The sequence below is a fragment of the Ovis canadensis genome, chromosome 3 (assembly GCF_042477335.2).
Source record: "Ovis canadensis isolate MfBH-ARS-UI-01 breed Bighorn chromosome 3, ARS-UI_OviCan_v2, whole genome shotgun sequence".
NCBI classification, from domain to species: Eukaryota; Metazoa; Chordata; class Mammalia; order Artiodactyla; family Bovidae; genus Ovis; species Ovis canadensis.
The window spans coordinates 142866785-142880264 of record NC_091247.1 but is presented as its reverse complement, the minus strand read 5'-3'; the positions used below and the strand labels follow the sequence as shown (position 1 = coordinate 142880264).

General features: G+C 55.0%; 1 protein-coding gene across 7 annotated transcripts in view; it reads right to left on the bottom strand.

The window, feature by feature from the left end:
* The window catches only part of KMT2D (lysine methyltransferase 2D), a 40278-nt gene that overhangs the window by 24313 nt on the left and 2485 nt on the right, over positions 1 to 13480 (bottom strand). For 6 of the 7 annotated variants that reach the window (XM_069584480.1, XM_069584484.1, XM_069584485.1 and 3 more), the window contains exons 2-20: positions 10514 to 10599; positions 10138 to 10264; positions 9732 to 9955; positions 9509 to 9618; positions 9214 to 9376; positions 8485 to 8650; positions 8278 to 8392; positions 7970 to 8127; positions 7628 to 7773; positions 5867 to 7489; positions 4678 to 5780; positions 3792 to 3905; positions 3334 to 3444; positions 2687 to 2791; positions 1799 to 1980; positions 1484 to 1648; positions 1281 to 1390; positions 1141 to 1188; positions 253 to 474 (exon numbers count right to left, since the gene is read on the bottom strand). In XM_069584480.1, the coding sequence (XP_069440581.1) occupies positions 253 to 474; positions 1141 to 1188; positions 1281 to 1390; positions 1484 to 1648; positions 1799 to 1980; positions 2687 to 2791; positions 3334 to 3444; positions 3792 to 3905; positions 4678 to 5780; positions 5867 to 7489; positions 7628 to 7773; positions 7970 to 8127; positions 8278 to 8392; positions 8485 to 8650; positions 9214 to 9376; positions 9509 to 9618; positions 9732 to 9955; positions 10138 to 10264; positions 10514 to 10562 (5041 nt within the window). In that variant the 5' untranslated portion in view covers positions 10563 to 10599. The remainder of the gene's footprint in view (positions 1 to 252; positions 475 to 1140; positions 1189 to 1280; positions 1391 to 1483; positions 1649 to 1798; positions 1981 to 2686; positions 2792 to 3333; positions 3445 to 3791; positions 3906 to 4677; positions 5781 to 5866; positions 7490 to 7627; positions 7774 to 7969; positions 8128 to 8277; positions 8393 to 8484; positions 8651 to 9213; positions 9377 to 9508; positions 9619 to 9731; positions 9956 to 10137; positions 10265 to 10513; positions 10600 to 13480) is intronic. The other variant, XM_069584481.1, reaches the window with a different exon arrangement.

The following is a 13480-nucleotide window of genomic DNA, read 5'->3' as shown; positions in this document are numbered from 1 at the left end:
GAGAAGCCACCACAATGAGAAGCCTGTCTACTGCAACTACAGAGTAGCCCCTACTCACAGCAACTAGAGAAAGTTCACATGCGGCAACAAAGACACAACACAGGCAAAAAAAAAAAAACAGACAGCTGAGTTCGCTGTCACAGAGCCATCGGACAAGACCCACAGGGGCCCAAGGGTGACTGGGAGTGACAATGCTGCCCTGACCCAACATCAACTCTCATAGGCATGCTCCCTGAGACCCCCTAGGCTGACCTTCAGCCTTGAGCAGCTCGTCCGTGTCCAGGTCACCATCCTTCTTGTCATCAGGGCCCAGGACCTCTGAAGGCTCGGCCCCCTCCAGCCCCGCCTCACCTGGGAGGCCGGGCCGTCCACGCCTCTGACGCCGCTTGTGCAGAGGCGACATGGTCAGGTTACGCAGCACCGCCATGCCCGTTTCTGTCAGCCACACGCCCTCGAAGCGAAAGTACTGGGGCTCTGCACAAAGAGGGGAAGCGTGTGACCCCATGGAGCCCCAGGGAAACTGGGACTCTGAGTTTCCGCCTAAGTCCCTAGCTGGGACAAGAGCAATGAGAGACAGACTGAAGTTCAGACTGGGGTCTGAGGGCTATAGAGGAGAGACCACCGACGGGCACCAGCTGAGGCCTGAGTGCTCTTGCAGTGACCCGAGGGGGTCTGAGAGACAGCGGCTGCTGAAGCTGGACTCTGCTCCTGATGAACCCTCAGGTCACCAAATGTTCTCTGGCTATGTGGACCAAGGAGGGCCCCGCTTTGCCGAATGCCAGCTCATAGTGCCCCAGATGCCAGGAGCAGTGCCTACATCATGATGGATGGAGATGGCAGAGCTCCTTCATTAAGGAAAAAGAGCAGAATTCAGAAAGAGTTCTGTGCTCTCTAAAGATGAGAGTCTGGCTGTACAAAGGCCATGTTGGCTGGTAAATGGAATTCTGCCTGGAACCTAGAGGCTGTGAGTGTCACCACAACTTCACCACTGACATACGGGGTGACCTTGGGCAGGTCACTCAACATTCCTGGGTCTTAGCCTCTTTTCTGTGAAAAATGAGATAAAATTGGAGGACTGGAGCTGGACTAAGTGTCTAAGGGTCTTCTCTGGCACTGGCATTCAGATTTATTGTGACTCACCAGGCTCTTTCACCTTCATAGGTACCAACTCTGGAGGTGCGACAGGCGCTGTGGAGAGGACAAACAGCTGGAGGCTCTGGCCCAGAGCAAGGCACCCCTGCGCTGACCCCTCCTCCCCCTCCCTAGCACCCGGGACTCACCAGCAGGCTTGACCACGTAAGGCTGGCAGGAGACACAGTCGAAGCCCTCATCAGCTGCCTGCTCCACATCATCCTCTGTGAAGAGGCTCTCACAGCCGGCATGCATCCACCTGGTGGAAAGGAGACAGGAGGAGGTGAACAGAAACAACGCAAGGCTGAAAACAGGGCGGGGGGGCCTATCTGGGGGAGACGGGCACCCTCACCGTTCACAGTGGCGACACTGGATCAGCAGGTCCTCCTCCACGTAGGGGGCATGACAGATAGGGCAGGTCACCAGGCTGGCACAGGGCCCGCAGTGTGTGTAACTATTCTGCCATTCACAGTGGAAGCCAGGGGAGGCGGCCCCACACTGCATACAAGACACACACCTGGTGGGGGCAGAAAGACAGACCCTCAACACCTGACCTACCCAGAGCACCCAAACCAGCCTGGCCTTCTAAACCCAGCCTCAGCCATGTATTCAACATCATACTCACTCTTAACATGTCAGGCCCACCTGAAGTTGCTAGTCTCCTTACCACTTGCACTTCCAGCCACCCTTGGGCACGGTGAGCAGTGGGGGGTCCAGGCAGTACGTGTGGTAACTAATGTCACAGTCATCACAGAGCAGGAGGCGGGAGGGGTCTGAGGCCTGGCCACACACCTCGCACACGATGCACTCCACACAACGCCAGCCCTTCAGCAGCATCACCTTGGTGATCTGGTGCAGGAGATGGCAATTCCTCAGGGGGTGACGCAGAGGGCAGGGCAGACCTCTCCAGGGGTGCTGGGACTTATACAGGTGGGGCTGGAGGACCCCCACACCCAGGCCAGACCTTCATTTGAGCACAGGGAAGATACACAGAGTACCCTCACCCCTAAAATAGTGGCTCTTAATCTTAGGCTTCCAGGGATCTCCACTGGTCAAAGAACAGCCTCACCCAGCCACTGCCTTGTTAAGATCTTTCACTGCCCAGGCGGTATCTCCCCCAGCTTTTCTTGAACATGGGGCACCTGCTACTGCTGCAAGTCAGTCAGTGTTAGCAGTGGAAAAGTTCTAAATGTTAATGAAAACCCCAAAATGACTGATCATGCTTGAGTCAAAAACATTGCTTTCTCTTTGTGGACATGTGTTTGGTTCTGATTTTATATTTTATATCCAGACCATGTTTTCTACTAGAAAAGTTCTCACAATCTATACAATGTACTCAATTATACTGGTAAGTCATGATCTGAAACAAAGAAACTCATAAGACCACTATGGTTTCCAAAACATTTTTCCCAAGATGAATTTGACAGCCACTGGAAACTGATGAACAAGTTCCATGACCAATGACCACTTTAAGTAGAGTGGCCAGGAAAGACACCTAGGATAAGCAATAACTGACCCCATTCCCCAGACCGTATCTCTGGGGCTCTGAACTCACCTTGCTGTTGACACAGTACGGGTGATAGCACTGGGAGCACTGGGAACAGGCAAGGAGGTGGCCCTCTGCCCCCCGGCCAAAGCTGCCACACACCACACACATGTCCTGGGGAAACACACAGAGACCCAAGTGTCCCGCCTCACAGCCTCAGTACCACTCAGTCCCTGTAACTGACTACGACACTAATCTCACAGGAGGGAGTCAGAGAACCAAAAGCCTATCCCTGCATTTGGGCAGAGCAAGCCATCACAGGACCCTGCTCCTTCCTAGCCTGCCTTGGTCGTCTGATCGGGTAATCTGAAATGATACAGCCTACCGTGGATAGAGGTGATGAGAAGTGAAAGAAAAGGTGGGTGAACACTGATCAGGATCACAGTAACATACACGACAAATTCTGTAGCTTCAAAATTACTCATGTTCCCTAGACTAGGAGCTTCAATAGAGCAGAAATTGTTCCTGCCTTTTTCACTGCTACATTCCCAGCTCCCAGTTCAGTGTCAAGCTCATTTTCTAGTATTCCGAGAAGGAGGTCTCTGGTTTTCCTCATTTACCCTCCCACCAAAACACATATATCCAAATGCCATCCTGGCGTTCAGTCTGCCAGGTCTTACTGCTGAAGATGGGACTACTTGCGTCAAGTACGGTACCTGCATTAGCACAAATTTGTCTGTGTTGGAGAAGAGAACCACAGTATTTTGCATGGTATCATCATCGTCGTCTTCTTCCTCCTTGCTGGGAGAGCTATCGATATCAGCAACCTTATAGGCAGAGAGTTGTGCAAAGTGAGGCAGCTAAATCTGCCCCGACTAAGCTGCTTTCCTCTTTGGTGTTGGGGGAAGGCGGCATAAACCCCCGGCTAAGATGAAGGCCAGGAACCAGGACTAAGAAGCAGAAGAACACCCCAGCTCCCAAACTGGGCCTCAGCCCAACATCACATTTCAGAGAAGCCTGGGGGCCAAGAGGACAGAAGGAGCACAGAAATAGCTGGACAGGCCCTAGGCTAGCAGGCAGGCAGAGCGTGCAGGGGACTGGCAGGATTTAAAGGGTGTTTAATCTTGAAGGGGCCAGCTGAAGCATGTTTGGGGGATGGGAGGCCTCTCCTTACTACCAGAGTCTCAATGGAAGAAGTAGTTGATTTTAGCCGGGCCCGTCCTCTCCCACGTCCTCCATGTGCTCCTCCACGTGGCCGGCGTCTCCCTGGGAAACTACTGCTGCGACCCTGAGTGAAGGATAATAGGTAATTACAGGAGTAGAGGGCTAACAGGTGGGGTCCATAGGCTTAGAGGCAAGAGAAGAGACAAAGGGACAGAGTATGGCAGGTAACAAAGTCCAAGCTTCCCAGTCAGGGCCAGGGAGGAAACCCAAACTCTAGAGTAGCAACAGGTAGGTAGCTCTGGTCCAAACCACTCCTGATCTTCCAAGAAAGAGTGGCCAACATGGTACTGTATAGTAAGAAAAAAGACTAGCTTGAGAGATCTGAGTTTCTAGTACCGATTCTATTGACTGAGTAACCAAGAACCTGGGCAATTTATTTTCCCTCTGCCACTGGTGTTCTCTTTAATAAAAGAACAAGATGAATTCAAGGATCTCTGAGAACCTGTCGCTGCTGCTGCTGCTAAGTCACTTCAGTTGTGCCCAACTCTGTGCGACCCCATAGACAGCAGCCCACCAGGCTCCCCTGTCCCTGAGATTCACCAGGCAAGAACACTGGAGTGGGTTGCCATCTCCTTCTTCAATGGATGAAAGTGAAAAGTGAAAGTGAAGTCGCTCAGTCGTGTCCGACTCTTAGCGACGCCATGGACTGCAGCCCATCGGGCTCCTCCGTCCATGGGATTTTCCAGGCAAGAGTACTGGAGTGGGTTGCCACTGCCTTCTCCCTCTGAGAACCCAGGATTCAATAAGTCAAGTGGAAAGGTATCAGTGAGTGACAGAACCGTACCTCTGACAGTGACGGGACATCAAACACATCCAGTGGCTGGATAGCCCCTCACCTGTTTGATGCGGGAACGAGCTGGGGAGCTGCGCCGCCTCCCCTTGTCCCCCTCGGCTTTGCCTCCTCCAATAGCTGTCCCAGCATCACACAATAGCGAGTCATCAGTCTCTGGCAGCGAGTCGGTACAGAGCCGCAGGGAGCCCTCATCTCGGGCTGGACTAACGTCTGTAGATACCCCCAACTCCATGGACAGGGAGCCACCCCCCTCAGGATCTGGAGAGCCCAGCAGGGGCTCTGAGCCAGGAAAACTGGCACTGGCATCGCCCTGGCTCAGATTGGAGATCTCATTAACGATGTCGGATTTGATGAGAGTAGGGGGGGTCGGGGCCACCGGTGCACGTGGCTCCTCTTGCTCTTCACAGGGTGAGCCCTGCCCTGCCTGCTTGCATTCTGGGCCGTAGACCTCCATAGGGGTCACAGGGGCCAGCTCCTCAGAGTCCAGGAGCACAGGGGAGCACTTAAGTTCACTAGCCAAACTGCCAGGGGTCTGTCCAGCCTCTGGTTGTGAACCAGGAGTGTCAGTCCCATCCAGAGGGGCTGTATCTTCCCCCAGGCCACAGAAGTCATCCAGGGCTGGGGCAGGGCTGGGTGCAGGGCAGGAAAGGTTCCCCAGAGGAGACGGAAGAGGACTAGTAGGGCTGGGTTCCAAGGCTGGGCACTCAGGTTCTGGGGCTTTCTCAGTCTCCATCTTCTGTGGCTCAGCCTCTTCTGAGACCTCCACTGCCTTGTCCATGGGACTCAGCGGGGAAGGAACCGACAGTGGCAAGGCAGGAGAGCACTGGGAAGGAGGTGAGTTTGAGGGAGGCAGGGAATGCTGGAGGAGTGGGGAACGAGGGGGAAGGGGCTCCATCAGGATGGGAGAGGCCGGTCCCATGGGGGAGCCTGGGGATGGGGGGAGGATCATAGGGGGTACAGGCTCAGGGTCAGTGCAGTTAGCTTCCGGTGGAGGGCTGATAGGTGTCTCCAAGATGGGGGCAGCAAGTGGCGACTCAGGGTCACTGTCCCCTTTGGCATCAAAGGGGTACTCTAACTCTCCCAACGGAGACAGGGCTGGTGGGGCCACAGTTGTGATGATGGGTGAAAGTGGAGGAGGAAGAGGATCTGGAGGAAAAGAGAGGCTCTTAGATTAGATGTGCCATAAAGAGTTAAGACCGTCCCAGAGTAACAGAGTACTAAGTGCCCCTTACCTGGTGGCATCAGCTGAGGTGACAAAGATGGCTCCCCAGATGGGGACAACGGCAGCTCCTCAGGCAGAGGGGACAGAGGTGGTTCCCCAGGCTCAGACAGGGCCGGCTCTCCAAGCACAGGGGATAAGGGTGGCTCCCTGGGTGGGAGGAATAAGGGCAATTCCTCAGATGCAGGGCACAGGCCTGGCTCCTCAATGGGCTCCTCAGGTTGAGGGGACAGGTGCGGTTCCTCAGGCCGGGGGGACAGGCGCGGTTCCTCAGGCCGAGGGGACAGGCGCGGTTCCTCAGGCCGAGGGGACAGGCGCGGTTCCTCAGGCCGGGGGGACAGGCGCGGTTCCTCAGGCCGGGGGGACAGGCGTGGTTCCTCAGGCTGGGGAGACAGGCGTAGTTCCTCGGATGCAAGGGACAGATGTGGCTCCTCAGGCATGAGGGACAGGTGCAGCTCCTGAAGCGCAGGGGACAGGCAGGGCTCCTGGGGTGCAGGGGACAGGCGCAGCTCCTTGGGCGCGGGGGACAGGCGTGGCTCCTCAGGCGCAGGGGACAGGTGTGGCTGTTGGGGCACGGGGGACAGGTGCGGCTGCTGGGGTGCGGGGGACAGGCGTGGCTCCTCGGGCGCAGGGGACAGGCACGGCTGCTGGGGTGCAGGGGACAGGCGTGGCTCCTCAGATGCGGGGGACAGGCACAGCTCCTGGGGTGCAGGAGACAGACACGGCTCCTGGGGTGCAGGAGACAGGCGCGGTTTCTCAGGTTGAGGGGACAGGTGTGGCTCCTCGGGCCGGGGGCAGAGTCGCAGTTCCTCAGGCAGTGGCAACAGCGGTGACTCCTCCAGCGGCAGGGACACGAGCAAGTCCTCCGGAGGCGGGGAAGCAGGCGGGTCTTCAGGTGGCGGGGATGTAGGGGAGTCCTCAGGTGGAGGAGACAGGCGTGAAGCCTCAGGTGGAGGGGATGTGGGAGACTCCTCAGGTGGCGGTGACAGGGGAGACTCCTCAGGCGGGGGGGACAGGCGTGACACCTCAGGTGGGGGGGACATAGGCAAGTCTTCAGGTGGTGGGGACATGGGTGAGTCCTCAAGTGGAGGGGACAGGCGTGACGCCTCAGGTGGTGGGGAGAGAGGAGATTCCTCGGGTGGAGGGGACAGGGGCGACTCCTCAAACGGTGGGAACAGACAAGAGGCCTCAGGTGGCGGAGACATGGGTGACTCTTCAGGTGGCGGAGACATGGGTGACTCTTCCGGTGGTGGAGACAGGCGAGATGCTTCCGGTGGTGGGGAAGTAGGCAATTCTTCAGGGGGAGGGGACAGAGGAGACTCCTCCAGTGGTGGGGACAGGGGTGATGCTTCAGGTGGTGGGGGTAAGGGTGTATCAAGTGGGGGATGTGAGGGGGAGTCCTCTGGGCAAGAGAAGGGTGGTGACTCAGGTGGGGGAGACAGAGGAGACTCCTCAGGCGGTGGAGAGAGGGGTGAGTCCTCAGGCGGTGGGGACAGGCGCGATGCCTCAGGCGGCGGGGACGTGGGTGAGTCCTCAGGTGGTGGGGACAGGGGCGACTCCTCAGGTGGGGGCAGCAGTGGCATCTCCTCATTTAGGGGGGCCTCCAACTGGGGCTCAAGTTGGGCCCCTTCTCTCCCTGCAGACATAACACACTCTGCTCCTACCTAGCTCAGCTGCACCCCCACAGCAAGTACAGGATCAGGGCAAAGCAGAGATTGGCCCTTGCCACAGGATAGAAGGGGATTACTTTCAGGAACCCTCAAACCCTACTCACCTAGTGGTTTGGCTTCACATTGCAGGGGCCCCGGTTCCTTGGGTTGCATAGAGGTCACGTATCCACCCTTTGGCTGCCCTTGGCACGCAATGTACAGACTATTGGGCTCATCAGTGGGGGTAGCGCCAGGCTCTGGGGGTGAGAATCTGCAGAGGGCACAGGAAGCAGACTCGCATCACCTACTGACCCCTCTAGAGCACACAGGGGTGAAGCATGGATGCTCTGGAATGTACTGCTCACCCGAGGGCCCTCCTCTCAAAGGCTGTTTGCTTGAACACAACCCCTGCCCATCTCAGTACCTCCCAGGTCCCCTCCCAACCTCTGCCAATCCACACCACTTACCTGCTACAGACCGGAGGGTGCTGCTCAGCAATAGAACTGACGGGCTGTCCTCCCGGGGCTTTGTGACAGCGGTGACAGAGTGAGTAGTTCTCAAACCACTCAGAGTTGGGATTCAGCTCAGCTGAGCCTGCCCCACAGGCCCGGCACACCCGGCATGCCTAGCAGAAGGGAACAAGCAAAATGGCCACCGGTCAGACAACAGAGACGCAGAGATGGGAGAAGAGCACAGTGCATGTCCCAACAGAGAAACATGGGGCACTGCAGGAGGTGGAATTAGGGAGAGTAAGGCAGCACTGGGGCACACTCACCTTGCACTTCCAAGAGTGAGCAGGCAGTTCCTCCATTGGTGGTTTCAGGCAGAAGGTATGGTATCCTTTGTCACACGTCTCACAGACCAACATCTTAGAGTCATTCCCAGGTTTCCTGCGGGGGTACATAACAGGGTTCTCCCTGCCCTCCTTTTCAACCCTGACCTGTGCTTCACCTAAGGTTCCCTTCTGCCCTCCCACTTTTACCTGCAAGCTTGGCACACTTTGCATTCAGGGCACTGCCAGCCAGCACGCTTGCGGGCAGTCAGAGCAGTGTCCAGACAGGCCCCATGATAGTGATGCCCACAGCTGGTACAGAAGAACAGGTCACATAATTCCCCTGGCCCCTCACATACTGCACAGCGAGCCTCCTCTGCAGTAAGAAGGGAAGGATGACACAGGTCAGCTATGGATTCCTTATAGGACTCAGCACAGTGCTGTCTACCTAACTGGTGTTCCACAGACACAGAATGAACAGAGTTTCTGAGTGTCTGCCTGACATATGCCAGGCGCTCCTCTGGGCACTGCACTGCGTCGTGCGTGTATGCTCAGTCGTTTCAGTCGCACCCGACTCTAAGACCCCATGGACTGTAGCCCACAAAGCTCCTCTGTCCATGGGATTCTCCAGGCAAGGATATGGAGTGGGTTGCCATGCCCTCCTCCAGGGGATCTTTCCAACTAGGGATCAAACCCACATCTCTAACTTCTGCACTAGCAGGCAGGTTCTTTACCACTAGTGCCACCTGGAAAACCCAGGCACTACAGAGACCACAGTAAATGAGACAGGCAAAGCCACTGCACTCAGAGTCCAAGCCTATTTTCATGGGGCAGACTGACAGCACGTAATTACAGATTTTGGAGCACTCTGCAGAGCATAAAAACCCCAGCAGCCGTGGACCCTCACGTGTCCCCTGTCCAAGCGGCAGGACTCCTCACCCAGATGTGCGGCCACCTCACTGTGCTCTGGGCATAGCAGCTGCAGTGTTTTCATGGATAAGAAGGAACCGCTGGCAGTTGCGCAGGGGAAGTGGTAAAGACGGGAACATCCAGGCGAGCGGCAAGGGATGGAGGCACCAAGTCTGGTGCAGTGGGAGCAGCGCTGCCAGAGTGGAAACAAAGCCTCAGCGCTGGCCAGCTCTCTCCAGAGCCACAGGCCAGGCACAGCTCTACCCCAGTATGCCCTCTGCCCACCCTGCCCTTTGCCTGTGCCATTCCCTGGCCCCCACCCCACCTGTGAGATCCCTGAGAAGATGGCCTTGTCCACACCACATAGTTCTGGGCCCTCCTGCCCCCATACGCCTGCCGACCACGCAGCGCACCAATGGTGAGCCCAGCAGGACCCTTTATAGGTAGAAAGAGGGAAAACAGTTAACAAGAATGTGACCCTGGTTCAGGACCACCTAGCCCCTACCCCATTTCCTCCCCAAGTCAGCTACCCACTTCCCTTCCCTTACCTCCAGGTTCTCCCAGGTGGGCAGGTGTCAGGCCCTCAGGGAAACCGATCTGTGATAGGTCCTCGCTGGGCAGCGCTCCCTCATTGGGCCCTGGGTTCCCCCCAGGGGACACCACGGGACACCGGGGCCAGTCAAATGGCAATTCAAAGCGCCGTAGCTCCCGCTGCCCATGTAGACTGGGCTCTCCGCAGTTACAGAGAGCACAACGCCGCACCGGACCCCCGCTGTGAACACACAAGCATCAGCACCACGCCGGTTCTGCCCTAGGGTACCCTCAACAACCCAACGACTTGGCACATCTATGCTTTCTGAACACTCATTTCCTAAATCTTCCACTTTGAAAGCCCCAGATGCTCAAATCAAGTCTTCATACATCTTTATATCCTCATTTCCCCAAACTAGTTACCTGCAGTCCTGGGGAGGCTCCTGAAGCCGGGGACCCCCAGAACTGGGCACAGAGACCTCCCCAACATGTGGTTTGGGAAGGTCTGGCTCAGTGGCACCTGACTCCTCAGAGGCTGCAGGTCCATCAGCTGAATGAACAAAGAAGAAAGATGTATCAACCATTATCCTCTGTTTAATACCAGCCCACTCATCAGACCCATGAGATTACCCAAAACCCTTGGTGGATAACAATGATGGCATTTCAACTTCTGTCCCAAAGAACAAAGTCCTTCAATTATTACCTGTCTATCAGACAGACTTAGCTTCTGTCCCTGTGCTAGGACCAGAAATCTAAGATTTCCTGGGAAGAACAGAAACCCAGTGTTTGTCCTACCCACCTGCTGGTTCCGAATCTTTATCCTCACCAGGCGGCTTCGGGCTGTCCATCCCTCTCTCCGACTGGGCAGAGCCCTCTCGGGGAGACCTGTCAGAGCCAAGAGATATGTATTTGTCTAGGAAGTCTTCTCACTAAACACTTTGCTCCAAATCCTAAGGAGAAGGCATCTAATGTTATCTAGAACCTATAGAAATCAAAGCAAAATCACACCTACAAACTCCTGTACTAATGACAAGGAAAATCCTTCTCCCCAACCCTTGTCCCACGGTCTACTTCCCCTCCAATAAACACATATCCCCTTCTTCCACTCTGAATTCCCGGGGGATCCACTTCCCATCTCCTGCCTAAGAGTTCCCAGGACAACCAGAAGCACCCACAAGCTACACCTAGTACCCTTCTTTGCCTCACATCTGAGTTCTTGGCTGCTGGTAGGCCCTATCCCTTGGACTTTTCCCTCAGTTCTCAAGTCAGCTACCATCCTAGAGGTCTTTCAGCACTAACCCAGGAGTAGTCATAAACCAAGAAGTCTGAGTTCAGCTGAAATCCCTCTACTGGAGACCAAATTTGGGGTCTTGCAAGATGTAGAACATGTTACTGGAACGAAAGCCCAGCTATGGATGGATCTCCCCCACCTCCACTGGTTTCAACCATAATATTCCAATCATAACAGAAGAAACTCCCCATTTCCCACCTACTGCCCACCTAAATCTAGCTCAGTCCCACCCCCCTGGCCCCTGCCATGACTGAGCTCAAGTTCTCACCCAGCCTGAAGGCCTCAGGTCGTTGCCCTTAACAACGCCAACTGCCCTTCCTCCTTAGATGTCCCTAGAAGTTAACAGAAGGGGCCTTAAGAGTTACTGAGCATGTGTAGCCAGGCCTGGTGCTAGGCATGCTGGGAGTTGTAGTCTCAGGAAGCACACAGCCACTTGGAGCTGTTCTAAACAGGGGCAGGACACAGCAAAGCAGCTTCCTTCCTCTTCCGTCAGGCAGGGTTTCCACACACACTATGGGGGTGGGGGGTAACGGTCCCCTCTTCTAAGATATGCCTGCCTATCCCAGAGCCAAATGAAACACACTGAAGTTATACCTAAGAAGGTCAAGATCCACACCTTTTGGCATATTTTCCTAAATCTCAGAGGAAACTAATAAACAGTACAAAAAAGAGAGAAGTAAAGAATTACAGAGCTGAGGAAGAGGAAAGGGGTCCTATAGAAGAAGGAAGAAAGGGACAGGTGCCAACAGCTCTTAGTGGGAAGGGTAGGGGCTTAAGCAGAGAAACTACAGAAAGTATTATTTTCCCATAGCAGGTGGAGTAGGTTACAGAACTCTAAATGAAAGTTTGAGAATTTTCTGTCTCCCCCTTTCCACTCCTCTTATTTAACCAGAAGGACCGCACCAACCTTTGTAATGACAAGCCTCTCTCCCCACACCAAATACCCCAGTCAGCTACTTGGGGTTGAGTGCATGGGGCAGATGAGACTGGGGGAATCCTCAAAGATGCCCAGGATCCATAAATCAATTACCTAAGAACCACACTATCAGTGCTCTTTCCCTGAGTTAATACTCCATTTCCAGAGACTGGCAATGGGCCTCATGGGACATGCCACAGGAAGGGAAATTTTTACTCTTTTCCCTTTACACTATTAAATTCTACTGGGAAAGTGAAGTATCACCTGACACCTGCTACCTTTACTCCCAGATCATCTCTTTCCCAAACCTGTCACTCACATAATCACACCTAAAAGGAAAGCAGGGTGGCCATCTAGCCAGCCCAGAGAAAAGATGCTCTGGCACTTCAAGGGCCCCCCAGAAGCCACCTATGTGAAGTAGGGGTTGGAGGTCAGGGCACCAGCTAGGCTCCCCTTCCTATTCAGCCATTCAAGGCCTGACCACACCCAAAAGGCTTCAGAGTTTCTTAAACATGTGTAACTTTTGTGGTACCTTACCACTAAATGCCCCCAAGAGCTTCCAACTGTTGTGCTCTCAAAGTTGAGGCTAAAGGAGTCACAAACAGCAAGAAATCAAAAGCAACAGTGATAGCGCAGTGGGTGGGAGGACTGCCTCACACAAGGCCAGAGGGACAAATTCCTCCGCCCTCCCCCAAGCGCAGCCCTCTCAAGCTGGTAACGCGGGCACTGCCTGGGGAGGTGCAGAAACCACCTTCATCCAGCTTTGGGAAACAGTACCAACATCCTCCAAAGCTGCCGCCTCATTTATGGCATCATGGAAGATGAGAGATAAGCCAAGGGTTGAGTGTCCTCCAAGCTGGACCAGAGAATCCAGAGGCTCTTCTAAGGAGTCCCATTTCCCTACCCGGCAGTCCAGCACCTGCCCTCCCAATGCTGAGTGTGAGTTGTCAGGCCCCTGAACAGATCTAAACAAATAAAAACCACAGGTTCCCCTGTCCCAGCATTCACAGCCAGAAACACACATATACACCAAGGGTTTTTCCCCGGATCTAAACTGGGCTAAGGCCTGGCCAGGCTTCCTCAAGGGAACTAGGGATCCTAGAGAAACACAGATCTAGGGAGTGAAACCATGGTGGGTCCATTTGACCCCAGGCTGAAGAGACCCAGGACAGCAAGGAAGAAGGCAGGGATTCATCTCAACCCACTCTACTCCCTGCCTCCTTCCCAGACCAAAAGCTTTAGCTCCATTATGCCAGCCAAAGGGGAAATGGAGGCTTGGAGAGGTGAAAGGCTGAAGCAGGCCCTTGAGTGAACAGCTCTTCTGTAGGACTCAGGACTTCCTGGTTCCCAGCTTGAGAATCAAACCACACCTCTCCCCACCCCCATTTTGGGCTGGCCCTCCAGGGAAGAACCCAAATGGCAACAGGGGCTCTGGAGACCCTCCGAACTATCCCTGGGTCATCCTAGGGTCAGCTACAGCCAAAAAGGAGTGGTGTCTCTTAAGGAAGTTCTTTAGGGACAGACAGCCGGAGAGGCCCTCCACAGGAGGCAGGGACAGA